The sequence below is a fragment of the Bacillus rossius genome, chromosome 1 (genome assembly GCF_032445375.1).
Source record: "Bacillus rossius redtenbacheri isolate Brsri chromosome 1, Brsri_v3, whole genome shotgun sequence".
NCBI lineage: Eukaryota > Metazoa > Arthropoda > Insecta > Phasmatodea > Bacillidae > Bacillus > Bacillus rossius.
The window spans coordinates 364,847,015-364,874,942 of NC_086330.1; the positions used below are offsets into that span (position 1 = coordinate 364,847,015).

Genomic DNA, 27,928 nt, shown 5'->3' on the forward strand with positions numbered 1-27,928 from the left:
ATAAGAACTGATAAGGTTATGAAATATGTGTAACAAACTGTAAAATAATAATGACTGTTGCATCATAAGAAATGATGATATTCAATTATGTATAACTTTAATTATGTATATAATTTTTCAACTGGTTAATCTTGTGTGTAAATATTTTTCTTGTGTTATGTTATTTAATAATCTCTTAATATGTTGTAAGAAATTGTAATAATACTGATAATTGCATTAGTAGTCAACTAATTTACTCAGTAAATCACAGGTTAAATGCTGTGTTGAAACCATTGTAAATATGAATAATATTTTTTTTTGTGGAATAAAATTCCAATCATAATACTGTTATGTAGCAGTAAAATAGGCTGAATAGCAATTGTATGCTACATTATCATGATATCTAATGAGGATAATTACAAAAAAAAAAAAAAAATGGTGTAAATCAACACTGATAATTATTGATATGGTAATTACAAGTTGTAAACAAAACCAGAAAACTAATATAAGGTTATACCACTGACAGACTAGTCAACCAATAAGTAAACTAGCAGTACAATTGTGTAAATATTGTGTTCCTATGATAATCCACAATTATAGCATTACTTTGATGTTGAATAATTAATAAGATTTTATCTTATTGTTGCAATGTATAGTATATTATTAATACGTCAATAATGACAACTAGAATTTATTTTCTTTAAACAATTTCCTATTTCTCGTAACGAATATAATTTTTTTTTTGATTAAGTAATTAATTTTCGTAAAAGTGATTAAATCTTTCCTGGTTATTTACACCAATCCTACTGTGAGAGCGACTTCAAGCAGCAACCAGTCAGCACAGAACATTGTTATGTTTACTGTTAAAGTGAGTTATGGAAACGCGATATACTAGATACACACCTGTCGTGTGCATAGTGCGGAAATAACCACGAGTGTAGAACACGGAAATATACTTAGCGGTGCGATGACGGAGCTGGCCTTGCTCCTACTAGACATTAGGTTGACGCCACGTATGCTGACACAGCGGCGTCAGCATGAGACCTCCGTCTATTCCCCGTTGATACCATCCCTGGTCAAGGGCTGGGACAGCCCACGGGCCACCTGGAGAGCCGAGCCCGGCACTGTAGCGGACATCGTCAGGACCCGCCACTGTCAGCCACTAGTTCTCACGAGCGCAGGTCACCCGACACGGTACATCCTGTTGCCGTGATCAGTAGCCGACACCCCCCTGCGGTGGCGTGGAGGTATCGTTATCGCCTGCCCAGGTGTGTGGCAGCACACCACGACGCTGTGGTGAATCCGGGAGAACCACTGAGTGTTAGTATTGGTGCACCTGACACTACCTAGCCGAGCACTACACTCAACTGTAAGTAAACCTACCAGTGCTATGTTCCTGCTTGATGTTCTTCACCATCCCAACACCCTATCAACAGCACGACTACGAGACGACGGAGTTCTCGCGCCATTTACGGAGCGCGAAGCAGCGAGGTGTCTACTGCGAGACGGCTGACACGAGACTGAACAGTCACGCCACGCCTCGGCCGCCGGTTGATCGCTGATTAGCGCGCCACCCAACCCCCACCTCCTTGCCAATTCTCAACCGTCGCTTCGAGTAACGGTCGCACCTGCTGTGTGTGAGAGAGACAGATGGGTTAATAATAAACCGGCGATCTTATGCTTTGTGCTCGCTTCGTTTTATGATTATCCCATGGGACAGCATCTGTACTATTACATGGTAATAGCACAGACATCTTCGTGTTTATTAAGATATCTGCTATGAATGTTTAGTAAATATTTCGCCTTATGACAACCATAAACTTTTCATCTGTGGAACTTTAATAATATTAATATTTTTTTTTCTTTCATCTGCATTGTTGTAATTTTCGTTAATTTTTTTTTACCGTTTATTTTTTTATTCTGACCATCTGTTTAATTTGTAAATTCAATTAATTTTATTCTAGTTCCTTACCGTATTGTTGTAACCAAAGGCCATGAAAGGATGTTATGAACCATATATATTGGGTATACACGTATCTCAGCCACACAGGAACAGGAAGTAACTTAAAAAAGTGTGATTTTTGGCGTTACTACGTGTAGGCTAAGGCCTGACGCCTGAACAATTAAAATTATTAAAAATATGAGTTTAGGGTATCGTCGGTTGTGTACATTAATGAAATTGTTACAACTAAATATCTTAACGAACTGTAAGTAATATTTACTTGGATTTAAAGCAGTTATGTCAAGTATAAGCCAATTTAAGAATTGCTTAGCTAGGGACGCCATAATTAAGCAGTGTCGCCATTGTTCAAGGCTTAAGCGGCCAGTATAAATTTGCTTACATGCTTATAAATACGTGAGATTTCTAGCCAAACAAACTATATTGTTGCAAAAGTTGATAAAACTGAACTTCAATTAGATTGTGTATATAACATAATATAAAGAGAAGTAATTCTACTTAGACACCCAGAAGTCCTACTTTTAAGATAATCGTACTCCCGCTGAACTAAAGCCGTGTAATTCTATTTAAAATAGAATTTAATTTGATATTAAACTCTCTAATTTTTAACTCACTTTGAAATCATTTGATTTATGAACGATATAAATTTTGAAACAACTACTGGACTTAATTAAATCACTTTTGAACTTTTGGGTGTGATCTGTGCCAACATACATCCTAAGACATTTGAACTGCAAATAATCTCCAGGAAAGATTTGTCACAATATAAATTAAGAATTTTTAAGTAAATTCATATTTTATTGTTGAGTATTAAAATTGTTATAACTCCACCAACCTTAAATTCTTATACACACTTGGAAAGGATGAATATATACATTTCTTATAATATTTTCAAACTTACAAAAGATTCCTAATTATATCGTTGAATAATATTGTTAATTTTCATATGTATCAAGAGTCAGGTTCAGGTTATGTATGTCAGTGTATGTTTATTATTGAAAGTGTTGCTGTGTTATGTTTACTATCTATGGTTCAAACTATTAAACTTCAGATTTTTCACCACTCTTTAAATAATCAATTTCCTATCCACATAATATACAAATTTCTTACTCCATAATTAAAATACTATATATTTCCATAGTAAACTACAGATTGGATTCGTCAGTTGTTACCGTCTACTATTGTTTATTTGTTAGAGCATTGTTTCTAAGGTTTTTATGCAATGTTATATTATTAAGTTTACGAAGGTATCAACAACACAGTACCTACACTTTTTTCCTCCACCCTGTACTGCCTTCTCTCCCTACTTCAACAATAAATTAAAGAAAGAGAGAGATGGAATTATTAGTGTAACAAAGGGAGGTGCAGAACAATATATATACACACACACACACACACACACACATACATACACATACACACAAAACAAGCATAACAGTTTTGATGTTTCGATAACCCATTTAATATCGAAGATATCGATATTTGTTGACATTGATATCATTCAAACAATATATCAAAATACCAGTGTATCGATATGAAGAAAAATGTTGTCATTCCTACAGGTGGGAATTCACAAAGCCTTTCCAACACACCCGAACATTTGCCTCCGTGTAAATTCAGGATTTTTTTTAACTTCACATGAAATTAACCGTTTTAACGTTTACCTGTGCAGTAATGCAAGCACCGCAGTGCGTGATTCCCAACTGTGCTTGCGAACAGCCTGTCTCAATAATGGAGGGACCTTACAATCAGAACCAGGTACCAAAGTGACGTAACAAACATACTTGCTGTAATTATTAAATAAAATTTTCTTGTTTTCATTGGCTTAAGTATCTTTGTTATGTCATTTGATATCGTTGTGCCGGTTATTTTAAACACATGATTTTTTGACGCGATAACGTCTTATAAATCGATGCACGCCGGCTGCACGCACGAAAAAGCATGACTCATTGTCATGTTCCGCCTGAACCTAGCGTGCAAGAACTGGCCAACCGCCGTGCGGGAAAATCTTCTATAATATTAAACAGGTCAAGGCGGGCTTTTTAAAAGCAGCAATTAAAAAAAAAAAAATTTGATATGACGTTATCACGTAAAATTATCGTCCGTAAACTGACTTTACAGACAACCCCCCCTTTTATCCCTCTTCAAATTGAAAATGACCCCGAAGCTACACGGCGGCGAGTGTCGGGGCGGGGAAGCCTAAGATGTACATCAAGCTCTGTCCCTGCCCGAACACGCCCGAATATTCACCTTCGGCCAACCTCGGGTTTATTTATATATATTTATATTTCTCTGTTTATTTTTATGCAGCTATACTAACCTAACTAACCCGTCCATAGTGTTTTGAAGTGTTTTAATGTAGCTAACCTTAACCGACCACTTTTAATATTTGAATTCATTTTTTCCTGCGCAAAAAATAAAGCAAATCCCCGAGGTTGGCTGAAGGTGAATATCCGGGCGTGTTCGGGCAGGCATTTGGCGTAGCTGTGTTCATAAAGTTGGGGGGGGGGGGGGGGGACAAATAATGATTTTGATGTCATGTAAACCCATTCCCCTCTTACTAGGACGGGGGGTCCTAGGTCCTCCACCGGAAAATTTTGATTTTAAAAGTGCAAAATAGCGCTTTTTAAGCAGTTTTTGTATCTAACCATTGGATACATCGATGTTAAAATTATTATTGTTTCCTTAAGATAAAATTTGTTGAGTGAAGAAATTACAAATAAAGTTGGGCAGAATAATATTATAAAATAAAAATATCACGGTCTAGAAAGTTGGGGGGGACAGTACCCTCCACCCAAAAAGATCAGGGGGACACGTCCTCCCTGTCCCCCCCCCCCCCCCCCCGGTTCCAACGCCCCTGCGGGCAGGGACAGAGCTTGGTGTACGTCTCAGGCTTATCGTCGGGGCGCGGAGAGGCGCGGAAGGGAGGGCGCGGCGGGAAGGCGCGGCGGGAAGGCGCAGAAGGCAAGGCGCAGGAGGGAAGGCGCAGCGCACTCACCAGCGCCTCGGAGGGGTCGACGCCGGCCAGGGTCCCCTGCCCCACGCGCGTCAGCACGAAGGCCGCGAACAGCTCCCCCGGCGCCGGCGGCAGGTCGTTCACGTACCTCGCCTCCCCTGCGAACACACGAGCAGCCGTCATCGTCGCTCCCCGCCCACGGTCCGCCTCTTCCCCCACCAGTTCATCACCCCTCGTGCGTTCTCCCACGCACAGTGCCAGCCTCGTTCCATCCACGCGGACCCTGCCTCAGGCGGGACACTGTGTGTCGATCCTCGAGCTAATTTTTACATTTTTTGACGTGACAACGTCTAATAAATCGATGAACGCCGGCTGCACGCACGAAAAAAGGATGAATAATTGTCCCGTTACGCTCATTGTCCCGTTATGCTCATTGTACGCTTGCGCCGCATCTATCTCTCTTCCACTCAATTGGAAAAACCATCGCTTTGATTTTTTCGAGGCACATTAAACTTGAAACACTCTCATTCGTTTCCTACTGTTCCTATCATCGTCCTATCCTTAACAGAATAACACAGATTGGAAGAAGTTAAATAGCAAACATGTATAAATGGTATAGTTAAAATAATCTGTTCGTTAAAGTAATAAACATATTTGAATTAATGAGTGCAAATAAAAGTAAATTTATCAATTAAATTGTAGATTTAATTTCACTCCTTCTTTGTATCCATAAAAAATAGTGATGATTAAATAAAAATGATTCAATTTTATTCATAAAAGTATGCAATCATTTCATAAATGTTTTGTTATGACGTTGTCACGTTAAACTATCGTCCGTAAACTGACTTTACAGACAACAATTTTTTTTATTTAATGTGATTTTTGTTTTAGTTAAACGTGTTATTTTTAATATTTTATGTACCAAAGCAAATTTTCAAAGTAATATTTCTCGTTTGATTGAGCTATAGTTATAACATTTTGGGATGGTAATGTTACATTTTATCTTATACAAAACAAATGTTCTAGGCCTCCGCATGGGGAACCCTAGAAAAGAAACGGGTTCCCCATTTGGAAGCCACCCAGGCAGGTTTTTTTTTTTTTTTTTTTACCACCCACCGTCTCTTTGGTAGCCTGACTTGTTGCAAGGGATTGTATTCCTATCAGACAAATGCCGCCACCTGCCCTGAGACAATCCGCCTTGGAGGAGTCGGGGCGCGAACCCGGGTCCTACAAGTCACAAGGCAGGTGCTCTACCCCAGAGCCAGAGTGGTAGAGACACAAATATAGAATTTTTTTTGGTATGTGATTATCAGAACGAAATGGGGATAAAACGGCTTCACGTCTGACGGATAATGTTCCACCTGTGTTGGTCACACTGCTTGTCGCTGGGATCATGCGAGATGGAGGGTTGGAGATATGGGGATGAGGGGATTCATTTCACGGTATGCTAGAATCCAAACAACTGTGCCTTCCTATTGCTTCTGTGATTGACTCACGGTTTATCTGAAAGACTTTACGCCAATGAAAAACCCTTCAACCAAAAAAAGTATTGAATCCCAAGCGTCCCAGTTGACAGGTGTCACGAGTCAGTAGCCAATGAGCAGGTGGCATTTTCCCGAGTGTGTAGGGGAGTTTGGAGTCTATCCTAGAGGTCATCGAAAGCGCGAATTTTTCCGGTCTCTAGTTATGGGGGGATGAGAGGATGGGGGGATGGTTGATGCGAGGGATGGTGTTAGGGGAGATGTGATTAGGGGGTAGGTGTCTCACCCGAGCACTGCGTGAGCGCCTCCAGTTTGGGCACGGGCTGTCCCAGCGGCCACAGGGACTTGTCCGTCTCGTACTTCTGGCTGCCCGAGGACAGAGGCCGCTCCAGCAGGCTGCCGCCGCTCACATACCTCCGGTCCACCTTGTCGGCCGCCACGCCCAGGAAGCACTGCTCTCGGCAACAGAATTCATTTCCCGATAAGCTACAATTCAATCCATATAAATATACATATTATTAGTAGAGCCCGGAAAAATTCGCGATTTAATTACCTATAGGATGGATTCCATGATCCTCTATGCACTCGGGCGAATTGCATCTGCTCATTGGTTACTGACTCGCAGCACCTGTTAAAACTGGGTTCCTCGTGATTCGCTACTTCCTTTGTTTAAATTTTTTCATTGGCCCAAAGTCCTTCAGATATGCTGTAGCCCAATCACCGAAGCAGCAAAAATGCAAACTTTTTGGATTCTAGACTATCTTGAAATGAATGCGCGAATTTTTCATATGTCTAATCATTAGTTTCCATTTATTATCATGAATTGTATTCCACGCATAAGTGTAAAAAATCTCCCATTCTTTAACTTTAAGTCTGTGAAAGATCAATGGAAACTAATGATAAAAAAAATACCTTGTACTTTGTCGTTCTGGACGACTCTGGGCCAATGAGAAACCTTCACTCAAAGAAGTGTCGAATCACAGGTAAACCAGTTGAGATGACTCGCAAGTCAGCAGCCAATGAACTGGCGTTATCTGATGCCTGAGCATAAAGAAAACTGTTAAGTATATCCAGAAGTCCATCGAAACTGCAATTTTTTTTTCTTTCCAGTTCCTAGGGAAAACTTCTGTGCACAAAGCTTTTTCAACACGCCTCAATACAGGCCTTATTGTAATCTCTGTTTTTTTATTTTAAGGTTTAAAAAAACGGACGGCTTAAAGGAACGACATGAAGTTATCAAGTGACATAACCAAGATAATTTAGCCATTAAAGATGAGAAATATACTTGGAAATTCCAGAAAGTATTTTTGTAACGTCACTTGGTATTTTGAAGACGTTCGGCTGGGGTCTTGTATTTTATTGGTGTCAGGGACCCATTTGAAAAATTGTATACATTTCGTGCTTTGATAGACTAAGTCATAATTTTCCTATTCCTAGAGGGAGAAATAACCCAACTTGTGTAATTTAAAAATCTAAACTCAGAGGTTGATCCGGTGTTAGCATTATAATTGGGAAAATTTGTGTAGACATTTACACAATTTTTAATATATCATTTTAGCTATCATAAACACGTAAGTTAATTATATTCCACTGAAAACATGGACAGACACAGGTATATAAAGGTATGTATATTTTTAGTTCATAATTAGGCGTGTTTCAAATATTAGAGTGAGGTAAAAATTTCCTATCTCTCTTATCTGTGAAGTTTCACTTCTAAAGCGCGTGGCGACCAAAATTAATAATCCATGTAATTTCTTTTACCGTATTACCAACATGACCACACTATTATATGCCTGCGCGAGTGTCGGCCTGAACTACCTGTTACATGCACTAATGGGCTAACTACCCTTTGCATGTCATGTGTTCCCAGGGGTTCGTAGGAGCGGCTCGCACAGCTTTACACTACACGCCACACCCGAGTTCAACCAGGGTCATTTGAAACTACAGCACACCGACAAGCCTCTAATGCACACCAACCACGACAGTACATCACGCCAGTTAGCCGATCTAACTGGTGGGGAGCTTCAATCCCCCGCCGAATTAGGTACACGTAACTTTTATAACATTACACAACCTACCAGCGCGCACACAGGCCCGCGTGCCAAACTTATCCCACAAGACACGCACCCCCGCCGTCGATTCAAATGATTGTTCACCAGTGTGGGGTGCACCTGAATTACTATGCACTTAGCGAGTTGAAGAAACTTCGGTTTCTGGCCTCGCCCACTCTTACTGCCCCGGATGGCAATATGATGAATCGGCGGCGGCGACCAAAAAAACTCATGATTCTTTTTGTTGTCTAACATCTTATCTCTCAGCACACGGCATTTGACGGAAGCAATTTCGTGGATGGAACGTAAGTCACACGGAACGGAAATGCGTAACCACGGTGCTGCCATCTGTGGCATAAACCTAAGTTCACAAGGACAAAGGGAAACTTTATAGTATCAACTGTTTGATGAATTTCAAGAATATGCTGAGGTCTAGGTTTTTGTTTTCAAGTCTTTTTTTTTTTTCGCTTTTATCGGAGTCGTTTCGTTATATAGTTTAAAATTTCTGTCTGCAAGTGGAATAGTTCGATAGTCGACGTAGCTGCTCCGGCAGCGCATTCTAGTGGTGGCTGCGGAAAACTACGCGTGATCCGCGTCCAGAAATTGCTTATATCTGTCACGCTCGGCCCCAAGTGTGTGTGCAAGCTGAGGACTCAGGAGTTGGCTCGTCGGCGAGACTGGATGTCACGGGGGACGCACCACAACGCCGAATTACCACAACGCCGAAATACCACAACGCCGAATTATCACAAAGCCGAAATACACTAACGCCGAAAAATGTCATTGCAGGACTGCCACAAAGGTTAGGTTAGGTTAGACTTGGTTAGGATAGGCTAGGTTAAGTTAAGTTAGGTTAGACTAGGTTAGGTTAGGCTAGGTTAGGCTAGGTTAGGTTAGGTTAGGCTAGGATAGGCTAGGTTAAGTTAGGTTATATTACATTAGGTTAGGTTAGGTTGGGTAAGGTTAGGTTTGATTGTGGTATTTCGGCGTTAAGGTACATTTAAGAAACAACACACAAATTCATTCAATTGTTATTTCGGCGTTGTGGCACACAGCAGTTTTCTAGCTGCCGTCGTTGTGGTCAATTTTGACGTTCGGCGTGGTGGTAACGACCCGATGGTGAGTGACCCGACCTTGTAGAGCAGGGCCTTGGCGAGGCCGCTCCTGTAGGCGGCGGAGGCGTCCGGCGGGGAGCTGTCCGGCTGCAGCTCGCCGTCCAACGTCGTCACCGCCTGCCTCATCACCGCCTCGTCGGACAGCGCCTTGCCGCTGAGGAACTCCTCCGTCTTGCTGGCGTGGATCTGCGGGCACGGGGTCGCGGCGTCTCATGCGAGCAAGCGACGGCACTCCTTGTACATCACAGCGAATCCACGGACTTTCAAAACCAAAAGAGAATCACCTGAAATAAAACGAACAGTCCTTCGTGATTTTAAATAGCTGAATCTTCGTAAAAAATTTGGTTGTCTGTAAGGTCGGTTTACGGACGATAGTTTAACGTGACAACGTCATAACAAAACATTGATGATTTGCATACTTTTATGAATAAAATTGAATCATTTTTATTGAATCATCACTATTTTGTATGGATACAAAGAAGGAGTGAAATGAAATCTACAATTTAATTGATAATTTTACTTTTATTTGCACTCATTAATTCAAATATGTTTATTACTTTAACGAACAGATTATTTTAACTATAACTTTTATACATGTTTGCTATTTAACTTCTTCCAGTCTGTGTTATTCTGTTAAGGATAGGACGATGATAGGAAAAGTAGGAAACGAATGGGAGTGTTTCAAGTTTAATGTGCCTCGAAAAAGTCAAATCGATGGTTGTTCCAATCGAGTGGAAGAGAGATAGATGCGGCGCAAGCGTACAATGAGCGTAACGGGACAGCGTAACATGACAATGTGCGTAATGGGACACTATTTCGTGCTCCACTGCAACTTCACAGTTCATTGCTCCGCTGTAAGCAGTATAGTGTAAAGCATATGGGTAGGGACACCTGTATTTCGCGAATAAATTTCGTGTCAAGGTATGTCACGAAACACTGTAGCCTTTTCTTAGAGTAACGGCGAATCGTGTGCGTGCAGCAGAACGGTATCCACATTCCCATTGGCCCCGTCAAGTGCGGGAAATAACCTCTCGCCGACCACAGCCAATAACTAGAGCCACGGAATTTTCGCACATTCATTTAGTCGCAAGCCAGAATGCAAACCTCCACACTGTCGCACTGTGTTCATGATTGGATCGCAGTTGTTTGGACACGCCCCTCTACCACCGTGAGCCAACGATGTCCAGCTAGGAGAGAAGTAAGCGAATCAGGTAGTGCAAAATAACAAGGATAAAAATGTTCTCGCTAAGAAATCAACCAATGGGAAAAAAACATGGGTCGAGCACACCTTTAACTTTGAATTCTATCCTGAGGTCAGAGGAATCCGCGAAATTTCCGGGACTCTACTAATAACTACAAGAAAAAAAAAACTACGGTGTTTTGCGATGTACCTAGACACGAAATGTATTCGCGAAATACAGGTGTCCCTACATATGGGTAGGGGCAGGCATTTTTCGCGAAAAGATCTGAACGCATGTTAGACTGCAACAAGGTATACGCGCACCAGCGGTTTCTTCCTCGCGACTGGCGGCCGTCTGCGAGAGAAGTCGTTGCCTTATTTGGCTGAGCCACTCAGGACGCGTTTGCTTCCGCACTCAATCACTGTGATTGGTGTTGTTACAATCGATATGTACCTGGGAGAAACTCACCCAATCACGAAACACAGACGATGCTACAGTGTTTTAACTTTCATCTAGTCTCGAAATATTTTCGCGAAATCTGCATGCCTCTACATAGGGGTGTTCTTGCTGTTCACTTCACAAGTTTTTTTGAATGTTTTTTTTGGTACACAAAAGATTATTCTTGTGGATTCGCGCTCAGTGCAAGTAAAATCATTAACTCGTTAAAATTTACTTTGTAAAAAGTTGGTGAAATTTTTTAACAGTGAAAGAGCTTAATCTACATAATGTTAAAAAAATATCCGACGTCTGGATTCTCGAAATCAAATAATTTTTCTCCGTCGCATGCATATTATAAGCAGTATTCCTTTTTTTATTTGCATAAACTGTTGAAAAAAGGCTGGCTACAAATTATCCAGGGATCTTCGTAATTTTGCGGCTTTCTTCGTAAAATTGACAGACACTGAGTTCACTTACTTTGAACACGAATCCAAAGGAATGTTCTTGGTATTTTAACCAAACTTAAAAAAAAAAACATGTTAAGTCCACAGTTAGAACGCTCGTATTATGTCCGTGTTAATTAGAACGTAACACTAAACTCAGAAGTTACGAATAAATCTTCTTGGATTTTAGTTAAATTATTCGTTGAAAGTCCGTACATTTACTGTAATTTATAACCGTGTAGTATATATTTTACATTAAAAAAATTAAATTAATACATTCTTCCAAAAACCTAATCGATCAAGAAACCATAAACATTATTTTTTGTGGCACTTATATTTTTAATATACTTACCATGCAAATAGTAGCGTGGAAATTAAGAAATTTTTGAAGCATATTTGACATAAATTACTAATAGGACTACATTGGACGATGCAGATATGAGTTTAAGACGAAAACGAGCTCTCATATATGGAGTGCGTGAATGAATGGATTATTTCAACCGATCATTCAAATGATGTGATTTTGCCCAGCCATCACTGAACCCAAAGGGAATCACAGCTAATATTAACATTTTTGAATCGACTCCTTCCGACAGCTGAGCGAAATTAAGCCTTATCACGACCGGAATTAACGTCTGTGCCAACTAACAACATTATAAAAATTATTTCTAATTCGTTGGAATTATACAGTAAGGACTGTATCAAAAATATAAAAATTTTCGAGAAGTAAAAAAAAAGTTAAATTTTTTAGTACAAATTATGCGAATTATTATAAGTTTAATATTTATTTTAGAAAAAAATGTAGACTTTTTCACATATTTAAACAAAACAAATTGTGTTTCGATAACACCATTATTGCACAACACCGTTGTATTGTAACAAATTCTTGACGGGATTTCAAAAGTGTTCATGACCATTACCCCAAACGACCTAAGTGACATCACCTCATTCATGTTCTGTGCAGTTTGTGCAGTTGCTAAGTAAGCGACAGACTTACGAATTTCGGGTTTATTCCTCCGAAGACCACAGTCGGAGGTTCGATGATGTTCTCGCTGCCGTCGTCGCACAGTTTGAAACGGAACCCAGCGTTCACGTACGCATGCGCGTTCTGAGCCCTCGGCATTATCTGCAACACACGCGCAGCGGAATTTCCCTGAGAGCCCAGCATCAGCGATAACAGAGGACATCATTCTTTTTCGCGGAAATTGTGATTTTATGAGGGGAAAAAATCGGCAAATAGTAAAGTAAATAAGTATATTTTATACCTGGGAATTTATTTATTTAAATTTGTAACATGCCAACCAACAGGTTGGGAATTTTTTAGGTGGGCGCGAAATAAAAAAAAAAAGGATAAAGAACAGTACAGTCTCTACAAACATTCAAGTGCCGATCCCAGGTTGGCAGGAAGTGCAATAGACACCACCTGCAAGGAGATAACTCTAACAGGTAGGCACAACCTGCAAGGAGCAAACTCTAACAGGTAGGCACAACCTGCAAACATTATTTTTACTTATTTAAAATGATTCAATTTTTAAGATAACTCTATTATTAATGAGTAATTGCCTGAAGTGTTTTTAAGGTACAATGGAAAATTAAACTAAATCAGAATGACTAGAACTAGAATAGATCTCAAGTTCCTCACAATACCAGTCCACTCATCTGTTTTAGCACAATTTTCTTTTGTCTGGACTGGACTGAGTATTAAACAATCAGATTATCCTCTGGAAATGCAGTGATAATACCTACATAGTCTGGAGTATTATTTTCCATCTGAGATGTTACTAATAACGATGACGTTTATAATACAAATTTTTGAGGTAAGTAATAAGTTTTATGTTCACCTACAAGCTTGAATTTTGATTTAATTAGAGTATACTGCAGTAACCTACTTTAGGAACACACACTGATGTCGTAACATATTTGAGCAACGTATTTCAAACAACAAGACTTGAAAAAAATCTGTTATACGTTGAACTTCTAGAGGCAGATTGATTTCTGACGTACCTTGAAAGTTTTGACCACATTGCATTTATCTAATTTAGGAAAAGATATCTGCTTCATTACTTTCCCTTTCATGTCCAACTTGAGATATTCTTGTGGACTGACAACTTCAGTGTTCCCCATTTTATCAACTGAAAACAATAATCCAACAAATCAAGACATTTTAATATAGTTAGGCTACGCTAAACCATAACATAATAGCATTCAGTAAAGTTACTGAACAGTTGAACATGGTTGCTATTATATTAAAAACTAAAATTATATCAGAATTTTCCTAATACTGGGATGCATTGCTTAAATGTTCTATTTTTTTTGTTATTAACAATATAAATCTACCTTACAACAGTTTTACATGTTTGAGGTGTGCCAGGTTCATAACAGGTAATTGATTTTGTTATTTGATACATTTTATAATTACTGATATCATTTATATGTTCTAGCTGCTATTTAAAATGAATAATAATGTATAAATGGGTATAAATCCATACTAATTTTTTCTTTAAACCAAATGAAGAGGATAACTATAATGCTGCTGATACTATGCTAGAATATTTATAGCAGCCAAATTAAAATTTAGATAGGTAAAAGTTTGTATTGTATATAGGTAATTAGGTTCATGAACCATGAAAATATGCTCTTCGCAGAATACTATTTTATCTATTTACGATACTTATCAATATAGCTTTAGGTTATAAAAAATTAAAAAAACTAAATTTAATAACATTTTTAGAAATTATGAGCTTTTAAAGTGAAGAAAAAACTTGCATCAAAATCTTCAAGAAAAGGTTTGGTTGGCTCAAAATATTTTCTCTATTTGGTGCCTTTATTCTTAATATAAATCAATTGGGTCATTTAAGTCTTGAAGCTCAAATTAACGAATAACGTATGCGATTCCTCCCTGTGAACTACTCATTCATATTAAGTGCCTACCTAATTATAAGTCTATTTACCGAACTTCACATTTTTTTTTTGCAATAAAATATAATATTTAATTTATAAAATTTAACTACACTCAAAATTGCTGTAAATGTGAATTGATTAATCATGTTAAATTACAGATGTTTTTAAATCTGTACATTTAAATAAACGCAACAGAATCACTACCAAAAAAAATTGTTCGCAGTATTACTGCGTTCGGATTCTTGTCCAGGTTTTTTTTTCATGCGTTGTGTTTTCACAGTACCTAAATTAGTCAAAGTTACTTGTAAACTGTTCCAAGAATAGTTTTCCAGTATTAACTGCGCACATAATTAAACTTAATAAAACAAAATAAAGTCCAATTGTTGATTATTAGATTTTATTTTCAGTAGTTAAAAATTTTTTATGCTTCTATAAAACATCAATTTCAACTTAAATTTATACGTCAATTTTCATAATCACGACTAGAAATATTCAGCATTGTTTGAAAAAACGTATTCCTTAGATATATGCGCAAATAACCAAGTCAATGTGTTGTACAAGTTTAAAATATCTTTATTGAAGTATTAAAAACTATTTGTTGGCTACTGGTTTCCAAATGAAATATTTTATAAAAGTACAAAAATAATTATTTTGCGGGTGTGTAAAAATGTTACTTACCAATGGTCAGCTTCGCTCCAACGGTTTCCAAGATTAAGAACACATCAGAGGGGAATTCATTGTATTGGTGCTTGATAGATAGGTTCCCAGCTAACGTTCCAGCCTACAGAAAAAAAAAAAAAAAAAAAAAAAGGGCGGGGGTTTGTCTGTAAAGTTGGTTTACGGACAATAATTTTACGTGATAATGTCATAAGAAAACATTGATAAAAAATTGCATACTTTTTAATTTTCAAATATTATTTACAGTTTTTGCAAATTTAATTTAAACAATTTGTTTAAATATAATCACGAACAATTAGTTATAAAAATAAACTGAAATAAAATCAATGTCAATAAATTGTTAATCTGAAATGACGAAATTGGACAAATAAATCAATTTGTTTTAAATTGCTTCTTTTAAAAAGCCCGCCTTAACCTGTTTGATATTAAGTATATAAGATTTTCTTGCATGGTGGTTGGCAGGTTCTTGCACGTTCGGCTCAGGCGTAACGTGACAATGAGTCATGCCTTTTCGTGAGTGCAGCCGGAGTTCATCGATTTATAAGACGTTAAAACGTCAAAAATTTATACATTTTTAAGGTAATCGCTAACGCATTCTAAGTCTGTTGGCTTCTACTTGAGATGCCGATACTGTTTTTACACATAAATCACGTTGGTTTTGAATGCAAAATTTTTCAACATTAAAACACTTCGAATAAACACAAACAGTACAAAAAAAAACTCTCAAAGACACAAGCGAGGTATCACAAACTATAAATGTGCCATATAATGATTTTATTTCTATGAAAGTACTCAGTTCGAAATTTTCTTTAAAATTAAATTCATAAATGTAAAATGTTAGTCAATGCCAAAATCACTCAATTATGTTATCACAGTATTGTTGTTTACCACACAATATATCACTAGAGCTTTAATATTTTATTCTCATATATTTGTTATTTCATTAAAAGAGGCAGATAAGTTTAAAAAAAAAGGGTTTAGGGGTCTTGCACAATGATTACTTACAGTGCTTCTAATGCACTTCACAACACGGAAACATTATTTGTTTAATCTCTTAGCTTTACCAATTAAAAGTAGGCCTACAATGTGTTCAGCAGCAGACGGTTGGAAAAACATTATTACATTTACTTCATATTTTAGGAGTGGCATTTATCTGGTCGTCACAATTTCCAACATTCCGGGCCGGGAGCATAAAACAAGTCACGGGAGGACATAAACACCTTTTAAATTTTGATATTCCCAACGGTCAGTGATGGAACCATTCAAATTCAAACTGCGCGCCGAGGCCGAGCTAATAATAAACACGAAACATTATTACAAATTATGAATATTCGACAAACGAGTCAAGAAGTTCCTAAATAACACATGAAACTGCAGATAGATCGTAAACAATATAACATTTCCTGACATTGTTTACAAATAAATTCCATGCATAATCAACAAAATGTATCTTTCGGTAATGTGTTTCGAACAGTAATTTCATGAAAGTGAAAAATGCGACAAAATAACTGTTTTTACTGCTGGTATTGTTTATACTAAAGTTATAAAGTGTCAAAACAGTGTAAACAGTCATTTACCCTTCGATTTTTAACACACACGATTATTTTGAACATACATCATTTATAGTTTGCACTGTATGTCATAGAAAAATAAAAGGAAGAACGGACAAAGGTAGATTAATACACAAACACACAGAAAACAATCCAAAACCAACCATGCCATAACAAAGCAAAGAATTTGCTAGTATCTGTTAACTGTTGAAACCAAGATGGCGTCGTTGGGTTTCTATCTGTCCCCTAAATAAAACCAATAAATGATACAGTTCAATCTGGGATACGGGCCCTACTATTGGTAAGAAATAAAGTAGGGGAAATGTATGAGTTAGAAATAAAGTACATAGGGGAAATGTATGACATCATGGAAGTTGGCCAATGATAACAAACTATTGCAGAACGAAGGAATAAAGATTGTGTAATCTTGGCAACAGATAATTCCGACCGTTCTCACGTTCCCCTCCCACATATGCGTGTTAATAGGGTAGGGTGGGAGTGACATTCCAGTTCGCTTTAATAAACATTCCAGAGCTTATTTAAAACAGAACTGTTTGGGATCGCTCCCTGTTCTTGATCGGGAGGGTATAAGAGCTTCGGCACCGACCAGCGGCTGGGGCCACCAACCCAACATAGTCACCGCCTCAGCCCCGTACCTCGCTCAGCTGACCAGACAGTTGGCTGTGTCCCGAGCCCTAAGACTTGACGCCGTCGTCAGAGCTCCCTCTGAGAGCACGGGCCGTTATGTGTCCTCAACACCTGATCAGTGCTGTGCCACGAACACGGCCGTGTGTGCAACGTAGTGCAGTGCCCCGAACGGCGTGACGTCAGTCACGGTCTCCTACGTGTGCAAGGCACCTGGCCGGGTGTGGCATTGCGCAACTAGGTAGTCTGTGTACATGCATTTGATAAAACAATCAAAACTAAAACTTTTAAAACAGCCAATAATTATTGTTAATTAACTAATCACTTTGTAAACTAATATCGTTCACAAAACTGGCCGGAATCACCTTCCCGCGCTCGGCAGTTTCCCGCGGATTTTTCCCCCTCCCTGGCCCGGTTGCCAGGGAGAATAGTCAGTAGCGATCTAGCTCACACCTGGGCCGGCAGCCCCGCGCACGAGGAGCATTCATCTTTCGCGCCAATCTCCACGTTAACATCAATAGGTAACTATCTTCAACCTTTATCAACAGCTCCCCGGTCGGCCCCTTAACCGGCTGTACGATATCTCGTGCGGTCTTTCGTTAATATGTGTGACTCGTCACCGAGTCTTTCCAGTACTACGTAAGTGTAATTATCTAGGCGACCCGCCGTGGCGCCTGCGCTTCACGCTATTAAAACTCCCCTCGGGGAACTAGTTCATCGCCCACGCGGGGCAGCACTGTGCCGAACGCGAAACAGAGTTTAATAACGATTCATCACCTGGGACGTGCAGTGGTCGCAGACGAGATATCCCGCTGGATTCCGCCGCGCCCGCCCCCAGCTTAATGCGGCCCTCGCCACCATGCGGATTAGCCGCATTTGCGTGACCACCTGAGTGGGACACTTGAACTTCACCCCGAACTCGGGACTAGCCCTTAGTGACCCTAGTGTAATATTGCTTTGTTAAGTGTACTTGTATAACCGGCCGTTAGTGTACCCCGTGTTATGTCGCGCGCAAACAACCACGTGTGCAGAAACGGGCTTGCCACTCACCCGAGCCTCCGTCCCCGTAACTCGCCGGGTTATCTACCTCCCTGAAAGTACTAGCCGCCGGGCTACCGAGCGACCGTAAAAAGTACCGCCAGTTGAGGGTGGTGTAGACTGAGTGGAGGTCGACGATGATGCTTCCAGTCGCGTGAGAGTGCCATCTGTGACGTTGAGAAGTGTAACGTGTGCGACGTAATAAATCTGTTAGACGGACGTGTGTGTTTTTTCTCTAATACGGCGTCCTGGGAGGCCATAACAGCCCGGGGGGCCCATTGCCGACGCGTCCCAGCCTGCAGCTACGAGGCCAGGAATCCCGCCGTTGAGATCAAAATTCTTTAAACCTTTTCAATTAACGTAATTTCAAAACAGGCAGCGGGGACGGCGTCAGACTTTATCAGCACTGCTGGTGCCTTCCCCGATCTCCCACATCTTGGCAACAGCGAAATCCTAAGTAGCGCCAATATTTGGTAGTGCAGTGAAAAAAAATTGTTAGTGTGAGTTCTGGAGGGATCTGGAGCGACCCCACGGTGAAGCGAGGCGGCGGACCACTCACGTTCCTGACGGGGACGTTGGCGATCAGGTCGATGTGGTCGGCGAGCGCCCTGGTGTAGGCGTACTCCGGCCTGCGGTCGGCCATCTTGTACAGCATCTCCATGGCGTCCGTGAGCGAGACGTTAGCGCCCATCGAGAGCCCATCCTCGCTGCTGATGGTCTTCAGCTCCTTCACGCCGTTTACGTCGACGAACACCTGCGGCTCCGTCCGCCTCCTGTACACCCCTGCGAGCACACCTCCCGTACACTCCTGCGAGCACACCTCCCGTACACCCCTGCGAGCACACCTCCTGTACACCCCTGCGAGCACACCTCCTGTACACCCCTGCGAGCACACCTCCTATACACAGGTTGGAGGTGGAAATAGCTCGTCTACAACCGCTGCCAGAATTCCAGTTTGGTTTCAGGTGGCAACTGTCAACTCAGCACGCACTGGCTCATGTCACCGACCTAATCACCCTCAACTTCACCCAATGGACCCATACCGGCATGGTGTTGCTAGACCTGGGTCGTGCATTTGATACTGTCCATCACCAAGCCCTAATCCTCAAGCTAGCCTTTCTGGGATTCAACCCTGCACTGCGTTCCATACTCCACTCGTTCCTGGAAGCCCGCACATTCCATGTGCGGGTGGAAAGGTCCACCTCATTCTAGAGAGAGATCTCCGCAGGAGGCCCTCAAGGGTCTAGGCTTCCACCCCTACTATTCTCCTTGTATACGCACGACTTTCCCAAGCCCCCCGATTGCACGATTGTCATGTACACGGACGATACCGCGCTGATGATAACACATCAAGATCCCGTACTAATTAAAGCCAGGCTGACCTCGGCCATCAACATAGTTACAGCATATTTCACTTCCTGGGGAATCTTTGCAAACCCATCCAAAACAGAAGCCATTATCTTCACCAGACGACGTCTCCGTCTGCCACCAGCACTGTTTGTGGGAGGCGCAGTGATCCAGTGAAATACCTCGGTGTGACACTGGATCGCACACTGTGATTCTCACCGCACTTCTCGTCTGCCACTGCCCGGGCCTACCGCGCATATAACTCGTTGTCCACCCTTCTCCGCCCCCACAGCCCCCTGCCAGTCAGGGACAGAGTGCGCCTCTTCAAGGAGTACATAGTACCTATCTTGACTTGATGTAAGCTTTTGGACATACGCCATTGCTATTTTTGAAAGATTTGTGCAATTGGAGTGCATGACTTGATGTAAGCTTTTGGACATACGCTTAGCAATGGTGCTTAGCAATGGCGTATGTCCAAAAGCTTACGCCAAGTCATGCACTCCCATTGCACAAATCTTTCAAAGATAGTACCTATCTTGTTATACACTTCTGTAATATTCGCCCATGTTCCCGACATCCGTTTCCACCAACTGAAAACATGCTTTACCAAATTACTCAGAGCAACACTGGGAGATACAAATATGTAACCAACATACAGCTACATACCCTCGCACACAAAACGCAGACACATACTTTCGCAGAGCATCGCAACACCCGTCTACACTCGTACAAAACATCGGCAATCATGACATCGCTACTCCTCAACCATACAAACTGATTACAGACTACCATCCAGGTAGACCACCCTCAAAACACATAAGCAATGGACGCCGACCACAGTGCCAGTGCTACGAAAACGGACGCCGACCATAGTGCCTTCATGTTATTAGTTACCTACTTAAGCTTTTTCACATTGTACATAGTCCCTAGTTACCTATAGTTTCAGGATACACCATTTTGTAAATTGTCTGTGTAATGTAAATTGAAATTGTGAGTGCACTACTAACCCTAGTAATAGTGTGTGTAACTGATTTAACATTGTATTTACAGCTCTCTAATAGACATCTGGATGAAGAGCTCCCGAACAATACAATACAAAAGGTTTTTTTTTTTTAACTTTCCTTTTATGTTAGTGTAATGTATATTCTGATGTGTAAGTCTAATAATGTAACCGATTGTGTAATTGACAAAAGAGCAAAGATGCTGGAGTGTCAACGTAACCTCTCAAAGTTGTAAAGTGTTATCGTTTACAATAAAAAGACTTTGTATTTGAATTTGACAATCTGCCGGCTCGGGGGATCGATACCAACTAGGTACAAATTTAATTTTGCATTTTCTTTTATTTCTCGCAATATTAAACAATTAATTACAGCAATTAAACATATTTAAAAAGTTTAATATTTTTTTTAAGGTTTTGAACAAAATAAAGAATTACAAAAATGATTGCAACTATATATCTACTCTGCTTTTTGTTTACATTTTCCAATAAAATAATGTCTATGACAAATCGCTGCAGACACTACAGATGCTGTTCACAACTGTAGAGACTGTTACAAATTGTAAAAAAAATGTATAGTAATGGCCGACTACAGGGGATTCGAAACACCTGCCAGGGTCATGTGTTCTGTAGGCTCGAAAGAGATAAAGAAAAAATATCAAAAACGTTACCAAACGTTACAATTGAAGGACAGAACTTTAAATCACAAACCACGTTCAACAGTTAATACAATTACAAAAGGGATAATTTAAAACATTTCATATTTAAATATATTAATTAAATGAAAGAAAAAATTTACTAAATTTAAAAATTAAAAGAAGGGAAAAATTAAAAAATTAAAATGTAAAAAAAAAAAAATCCAGTGGGAATCGAACCCGAGCCTGTAGAGGGAGCGAAGACTACCATACTGGAAGACTACCATAAAAACAGTATTCCGCCTGGCCTCTTCGAAAAAGGTGGAAAAGTACCATAACGGAAATCTGCCATACGTTCAAAGGACGAGACGGAATTCTGCCATACTTTCGTATACACTCTATGGTAGAGGTGGGTTGTTACAGCAATTTTCGGTATCTGTTCCAACCTGATACTGATACAGTAATGTACCTAGGTACAAGTATCTGATACTTTTGTATCAGAGCAGTAGCGGTCCTAGGAAGCGACAAGGTATCAGCATTCTCGTTACAAGGTACACATCCTCCGTGCCGTCATCACCAGCGTATGAAGGTATCGGTGTCTCTGATACATTATTTATCACGCCCGGTAATTCTCTACCTCTGTTACTCTCATGCCCGCCTGATACAGCCAGTATCAATCAGTTCAACATTCACTGCAGTTCGTCCTGGCCGTGTATTAATTACCACCATGTACATTGTTGCGGGCTGTCATGCTTTGTAGTTAGTATCTTTATAGTGAAATAAGGAATGGATAAGTGCAGGAAAAAGACTTCATTTGTGTGGAATTTTTTTACGGAAAATAATGAGTTTGCTAATTGTAATTTGTGTAAACAAAAACTGAGTTATAAATCATCATCGACTAATCTGAAGAAACATTTGAAACGTAAACATTGATATAGTATGCTCACTAATGTACGTATCTGTTTTTTTTATTTTTAATTTTTGATAAAATCGTAATCTTTTAATGTATGAAAACACTAGTTACTAATTGTTTTTGGGAAAAAAATTCCATATGTTGATTACATCTGTTATTAGTGTCAACTGAGAATTTATTTGCATTTTCATAGCTGTTAGGTGCGCAAATATAAATATTATATCTTGTATTAATGTACTTTTTAATATTAAAATTTCATTAGTTTTATTATTGAACGAGACTGTGCACGCACTGCGCACTGAGCGTAATTTGATGTGGGACAATAACCAAACGACTCGTAACAATTTCGCTTTGCGCCTCTCCTTCAACGCCTTCCCCTGCGCTTCCTCCCCTACATTATTTCCCTTCTTTATCCCTTATTTGTCGTTCCTGCTCCCTCCCCTTTCACAAGCTCCGCCCAAGTGACCGTAATCTGCGATCGGGTTCTGCGCTCATTGGCCGTGGTGTTGTTCCAGGCGAATTCTGAACTGATACTAAAGTACTTGATACTTTTCAAGTGTACTCGTATGCCGTTCCTGATACAGGCGCATATCAGTGCCAAAGTATCAGGTTGATACTTTTCGACCCACCTCTACTCTATGGAAAGAGTACAGCGGCATTGCCCTCGAAGTAGTGTATAGAATAGGTAGCGCTGTCAACCCTCTAGCTGTTTCTCAGTTTAACCTTAAAGCTTACAGATAGCTCTTCTGACGGTGATAGTTACAATTACAAATATTTCCAGATAGCGGACGAGAAGAAAGAAATGTTTCTAAAAACGGTTTATAGGGAGCAGCACTGTATTCTTATTACGACGATTTTAAAAAAAAAAAAAAAAAAAAACATACTTATGGTAGTTTTCCATGCACGAAGGAGAATTCTGCCAATTTTTTTTATATATTCTACGGAATGAGAAAAACGGCCTTACTCATAAAATCGTAATGTAACTAGCTTTATAGAATTTACATTTTTGCAAACTGGAATACTTGAAGTAATTGTAGATCATTATTTAATGAGTGCAATTCCAACGCACATATACAAGGGTTTTCTTATGTAATGTTTTCATTTTAAGGGTGACAGAACACAAAAAACTCAGCTATTAAGATTTTTAATGTCCATATTAAATTATTTAAAGTCTACAAAATGTGTTTTTAAGATGCTGAAATGCGAGGGAAATATTTTTGTGTAGTGTAGTTTGTTGGAACAGGGCAAGCAGCACAGGCGCTCTAGGGGAGACATGGCTCGTACATGGAATTTTGGCGGGCTTTGCACAGGCTTGCAGTCTTTCAAAAAAAAAACTCTGCTGAAATTTAATAATTTTTTCTATTAAGAAATAAAAAATGTTTCTATGCGTAGCATATTATTCTGCTCCTTAAAAACTGTCAGATCCAATTGAAATTAAGTTTTTCGTGCCTTACAACACTTTTAACGAATTATGACACATACATAAAAAATAGGTATCATATAAGCACATTAACACAAGACATACATTGATACATATCAATAACCTTACGAAAAAACACGAATCAACACAGCACACCGATAAATAAAGTTCATATGAACTATTTTGTTATAATTGGTTACTTTGGGTTTCAAAACAAATCTTAAACAGAAACTAAAATGGAGTATACAAAATAAATATGTAGATTATAAAAGTTTTAAATAACATTTGCTTAAGTTTTTTTTACCAATGAATGTTTCTAAATTATTCAAAAAGAGTTATAATTTTTTACAATTGTATTTTTTTTCGTAAGCCTGATTATTATTACTTATTAACCTGCAATTGGGCTTTCACCCGGTGGCAAGAACTCCCACTCACTCCCCTCTCCCCCCCCCCTCCATCAGCTTTCTCCTCAGCTCCCTCCCATCCCTGACCTCCACCATTTCCTCCCCCAGCCCATTCCACTCCCTCCCCGTCCTCACCAGGAAGGTGTTCCGCCCTCTCTCTGTCCGCCTCCACACCCTCTGGAGCTTACATCTGTGGTCTCTTCGTCCTCTGTACTCCCCTCTATGTACTTTGCTTCCCAATTGCCCCCATCCCCCTTCCCCCTTCAGCACCTTGAACATCCTGACCAACCTTTCCACTCTTCTTCTCCTCTGTAACGTTTCCCACCCCAACTCCTTAATCATTTCCGTTGGGCTATGCAGTTTCCCATCCTGCCCCTCCCTCCTTCTCCACATTCCCATCACCCACCTAGCCGCTCTGCGCTGTACCCCTTCCAGCTCCTTCACCTCAGTCACCAGGTAGGGGTCCCAGACCGCCGCCGCATACTCCAACATTGGCCTGACCAATGTGGAGTATGCCTTCTCCTTTGTCCTCCTCCCAGCTCCCTGCAGGGTCCTACCAAGCAACCCCAGCGCCTGCCTTCCCCTCCTGACCACCCCCTCTATGTGCTCCGCCCATCCTAGGTCATTTTTCAGTGTCACCCCCAGGTACTTATATCCTGCTGCCTCTCTTATCTCCTGCCCCTTCCAGTAATATACATTTCGTGTGACTTTCCTCCTCTTTGTAAATCTGACAACTTTTGTCTTACCAACATTCAAGGACATTCCATTTTTCTCCGTCCATTGCTCCAACCTTATCAAGTCCTCTGCTAAACATCCCCCTTCCCCCACAACCTCATACACTACACAGTCATCTGCAAATAGCCTCCATCTGGCTTTCATGCCCTCCCCCAGATCGTTTATCATAATTGTGAACAACAGAGGCCCCAGCACACTCCCCTGTGGCACCCCCGACGTCACTTCCCCCTCCTCGGAGCTTTCCTCACCCACTCTCACTCTTTGTCTTCTATTCCTCAGGAAATCACCCACCCAGTTTACCACCCTTCCATCCCTCACCAGCAACTCAACCTTTTCCATTAACCTCCTATGGGGGACCTTATCAAACGCCTTTTCAAAATCTATAAAGATTGCATCTATCTGCTTCCCCCCGTCCACCGCTTCCACCAGGTCTTCCAACAGCCCAGCCATCTGGGTCTCGCATGAAAACCCCATCCTGAATCCATGCTGCCTGTTATCCACCCACCCCAGATCTTCCATTTCCCCCTTTACGTACCTTCCTACCAACCTCTCCATCACCTTTCCTACACAGGACGTCAAACTGACCGGCCTGTAACTTCCTGGCTCCGCCTTATCATTTCCCCCCTTGTAGATGGGAACTACCACTGCCTCCTTCCATTCCATTGGTAGTTTCCCCTCCTCCAGAGACTGCTTGAAAACCTCCAACAGGTACTTCCCAATCTCCCTATCACCCAACTTCAAATGACTATTCCCTATACCATCTGGCCCAGCTGCCTTTCTCCCTTTCAACCTCCTGATCACCTTAATTACATCTGTCAGTCGCAGCTCAAAGGCCTTCCTGCCCATTAAACTGTCGTCCTCTTTACCCTCCCATGCCTCCCCCTTTGTAAATACTGCCAGATATTTCTCCTGCAGTAAGTCTGCCTTTTCCCTGTCCTCTGTATATTCCTGCCCCCCTCCTCCTCTGAGAACCCCTATTCCCTCCTCACCCTTCACTCTTCTTATGTATCTGTAGAGCTCCGTCCCATTTACCGTCCCCCCTTCCCCCATCAGCTGTTCCATGTAAGCATCCCTTGCTTCCCGCGATTTCCTCCCTAGTTCCTTCCCAAGCGCCTTCATTTCCGCCTCTATCTCCTCTCCCCCAAGCTTCCTTGCCCTCGCATGCAGCCTCCTACATTTCCTTTTCAACACTTTCAACTCCCTTCCATAGTAGGGAGGGTCACCTCCTTGGCCTACCCTCCTCTGAGGTACAAAACGTGTAGCCATCTGCAGCAGAATATTTCTTAAGGCAGCCCATCTACTTTCGAGGTCCTCTATATCTACCCATCTACTGTATTCCCCCTTCAGGAATGCCTCTGCCCCCACTCTATCAGCCTTACCCCAACAGTTTACCACGTTTCCCCTCCTTACCCTTTTCTCCCTCCAGCCCACGTCTAACTCCACTACTGGGATCCTGTGGTCACTGATGCCCTCCATTACCACACTTCCCCTGACCGCCTCCATTGGTCTCACAAGTACCACATCCAACAGGTTCCCGTCATCCTGCTCTCCTCTCCTGGCACCTTTTCTGGTGCTTTCAGTCACCACCTGCTCCAGTCCTCTGTTTGCCAGTTGAGATGCCCATCTCTGTTCCCTTGACCCCATCCCCTCCGGCCCCTTTTCCCATGCCACCCCTGGCATGTTCAGATCCCCCGCCACTATCACCCACTTGCCTTCCCCTAGCATGTCCAACCTGTCCTGCACCTCCCGTATGGCTTCATCCCCTTGCCCTGGTGGCCGGTACACCGCGATCAGCCGTACATTTTTCTCTCCTACCTGGAACTGCATCTCCAATAACTCCGCTCTCCCCCCAACCCATACAACCCTACCACAGAGTCCCTCTCGCATGCACACCATTACCCCTCCTCCATTCCTGTTTCTGTCCCTTCTAAATATTTCAAAGTGTGCTCTCTTCAGTTCCCCATCTCTAATTTCCTCGTCCAACCATGTCTCCACCGCTACAATGATATCCGCCCCATAGGCTTCCACCCTGCCCCAGAACTCCTCCACCTTCTTTTATAGTTACTAGTAATGTTTTTAAAAATATCACTAATTCTATAATTGCAAGCTGAAATTCTTAATCCAAACCGAGATATTATGTCTGAAGCATCAAAAATGGTAATAAAGCGTAAATAATAAAATGTGTATCACTGATTGAACGTCTAGTAAAGAGAACATGCAAATTAAATTTATATAGGAATGTAGCATATTTAAAAGGAATTTCATAGCCTGCAATTTTAAAATATTAATTTAAGAATTTTTTTTTGCATACTTTCAATTCTATTACAATAAAGATTAGTTATTTAATTTCAAATTACGACACAATATTCTACTTCATAGCTAACCGATTTGAAGAACAAAGTATACAATCAGATATTGATGCAGAGAAAGTTATAAATTTAATAAGACCTAAGATATTCAAGAGCAACTAATAGTATTATCTAAATGTTGGTGAAAATTATAAACTTGGCATCCACTATAACTCGAAGGTATTAAAAGTGTACACCACGTTTAAAGTCATTTCTTAATATGTGATGGTTCTAATTAATTGAATTAGTTTTTTTACTAAATGTTATACAATAAATGCTATCGTAATTCAGAGACGTTTGTTAACTTGAAAACCAGATCTGGACAGCTGAAATTTCTTGCTGAATAGTTTCAAGACATATTTCCTTTTTTTTTCTTCAGCATCTTTTCTTGATCAATTCCGATTACAGTTGGAATATAATTTATTAAATATTAAAGACCTAAAAGTCACTTGGCCTAAAAGTCAGTTGTCCTAACAGTCACTTGACCTAAAAGTCATTTGCCTTAAAAGTCATATCTCCTAAACGTCACTTGACCTAAAAGTCACTTTGCCTAAAAGTCAGTTACCCTAAAAGTCATTCGACCTAACAGGCATTCAGCCGAAATTCATTTTAGGTCGAAAGCGCGCCGCTACAGCATTCTGCGCTACTCTTCTGTGCAGAGGACTTTCGTGATGTGTGTTTTTGTCCAGAGGCATATGGCTACTCCGGAGACC

The 27,928-nt window shown here is 40.6% G+C and overlaps 1 protein-coding gene across 1 annotated transcript in view; it reads right to left on the reverse strand.

Annotated features, from left to right (window-relative positions):
* LOC134528362 (xanthine dehydrogenase/oxidase-like) overlaps positions 1 to 27,928 on the reverse strand; it is a 133,649-nt gene that overhangs the window by 61,257 nt on the left and 44,464 nt on the right. Inside the window, exons 7-13 of the mRNA XM_063361926.1 lie at positions 18,976 to 19,199; positions 15,184 to 15,286; positions 13,609 to 13,736; positions 12,602 to 12,730; positions 9,561 to 9,728; positions 6,663 to 6,828; positions 4,938 to 5,053 (exon numbers count right to left, since the gene is read on the reverse strand). Of these exons, the coding sequence (XP_063217996.1) occupies positions 4,938 to 5,053; positions 6,663 to 6,828; positions 9,561 to 9,728; positions 12,602 to 12,730; positions 13,609 to 13,736; positions 15,184 to 15,286; positions 18,976 to 19,199 (1,034 nt within the window). The remainder of the gene's footprint in view (positions 1 to 4,937; positions 5,054 to 6,662; positions 6,829 to 9,560; positions 9,729 to 12,601; positions 12,731 to 13,608; positions 13,737 to 15,183; positions 15,287 to 18,975; positions 19,200 to 27,928) is intronic.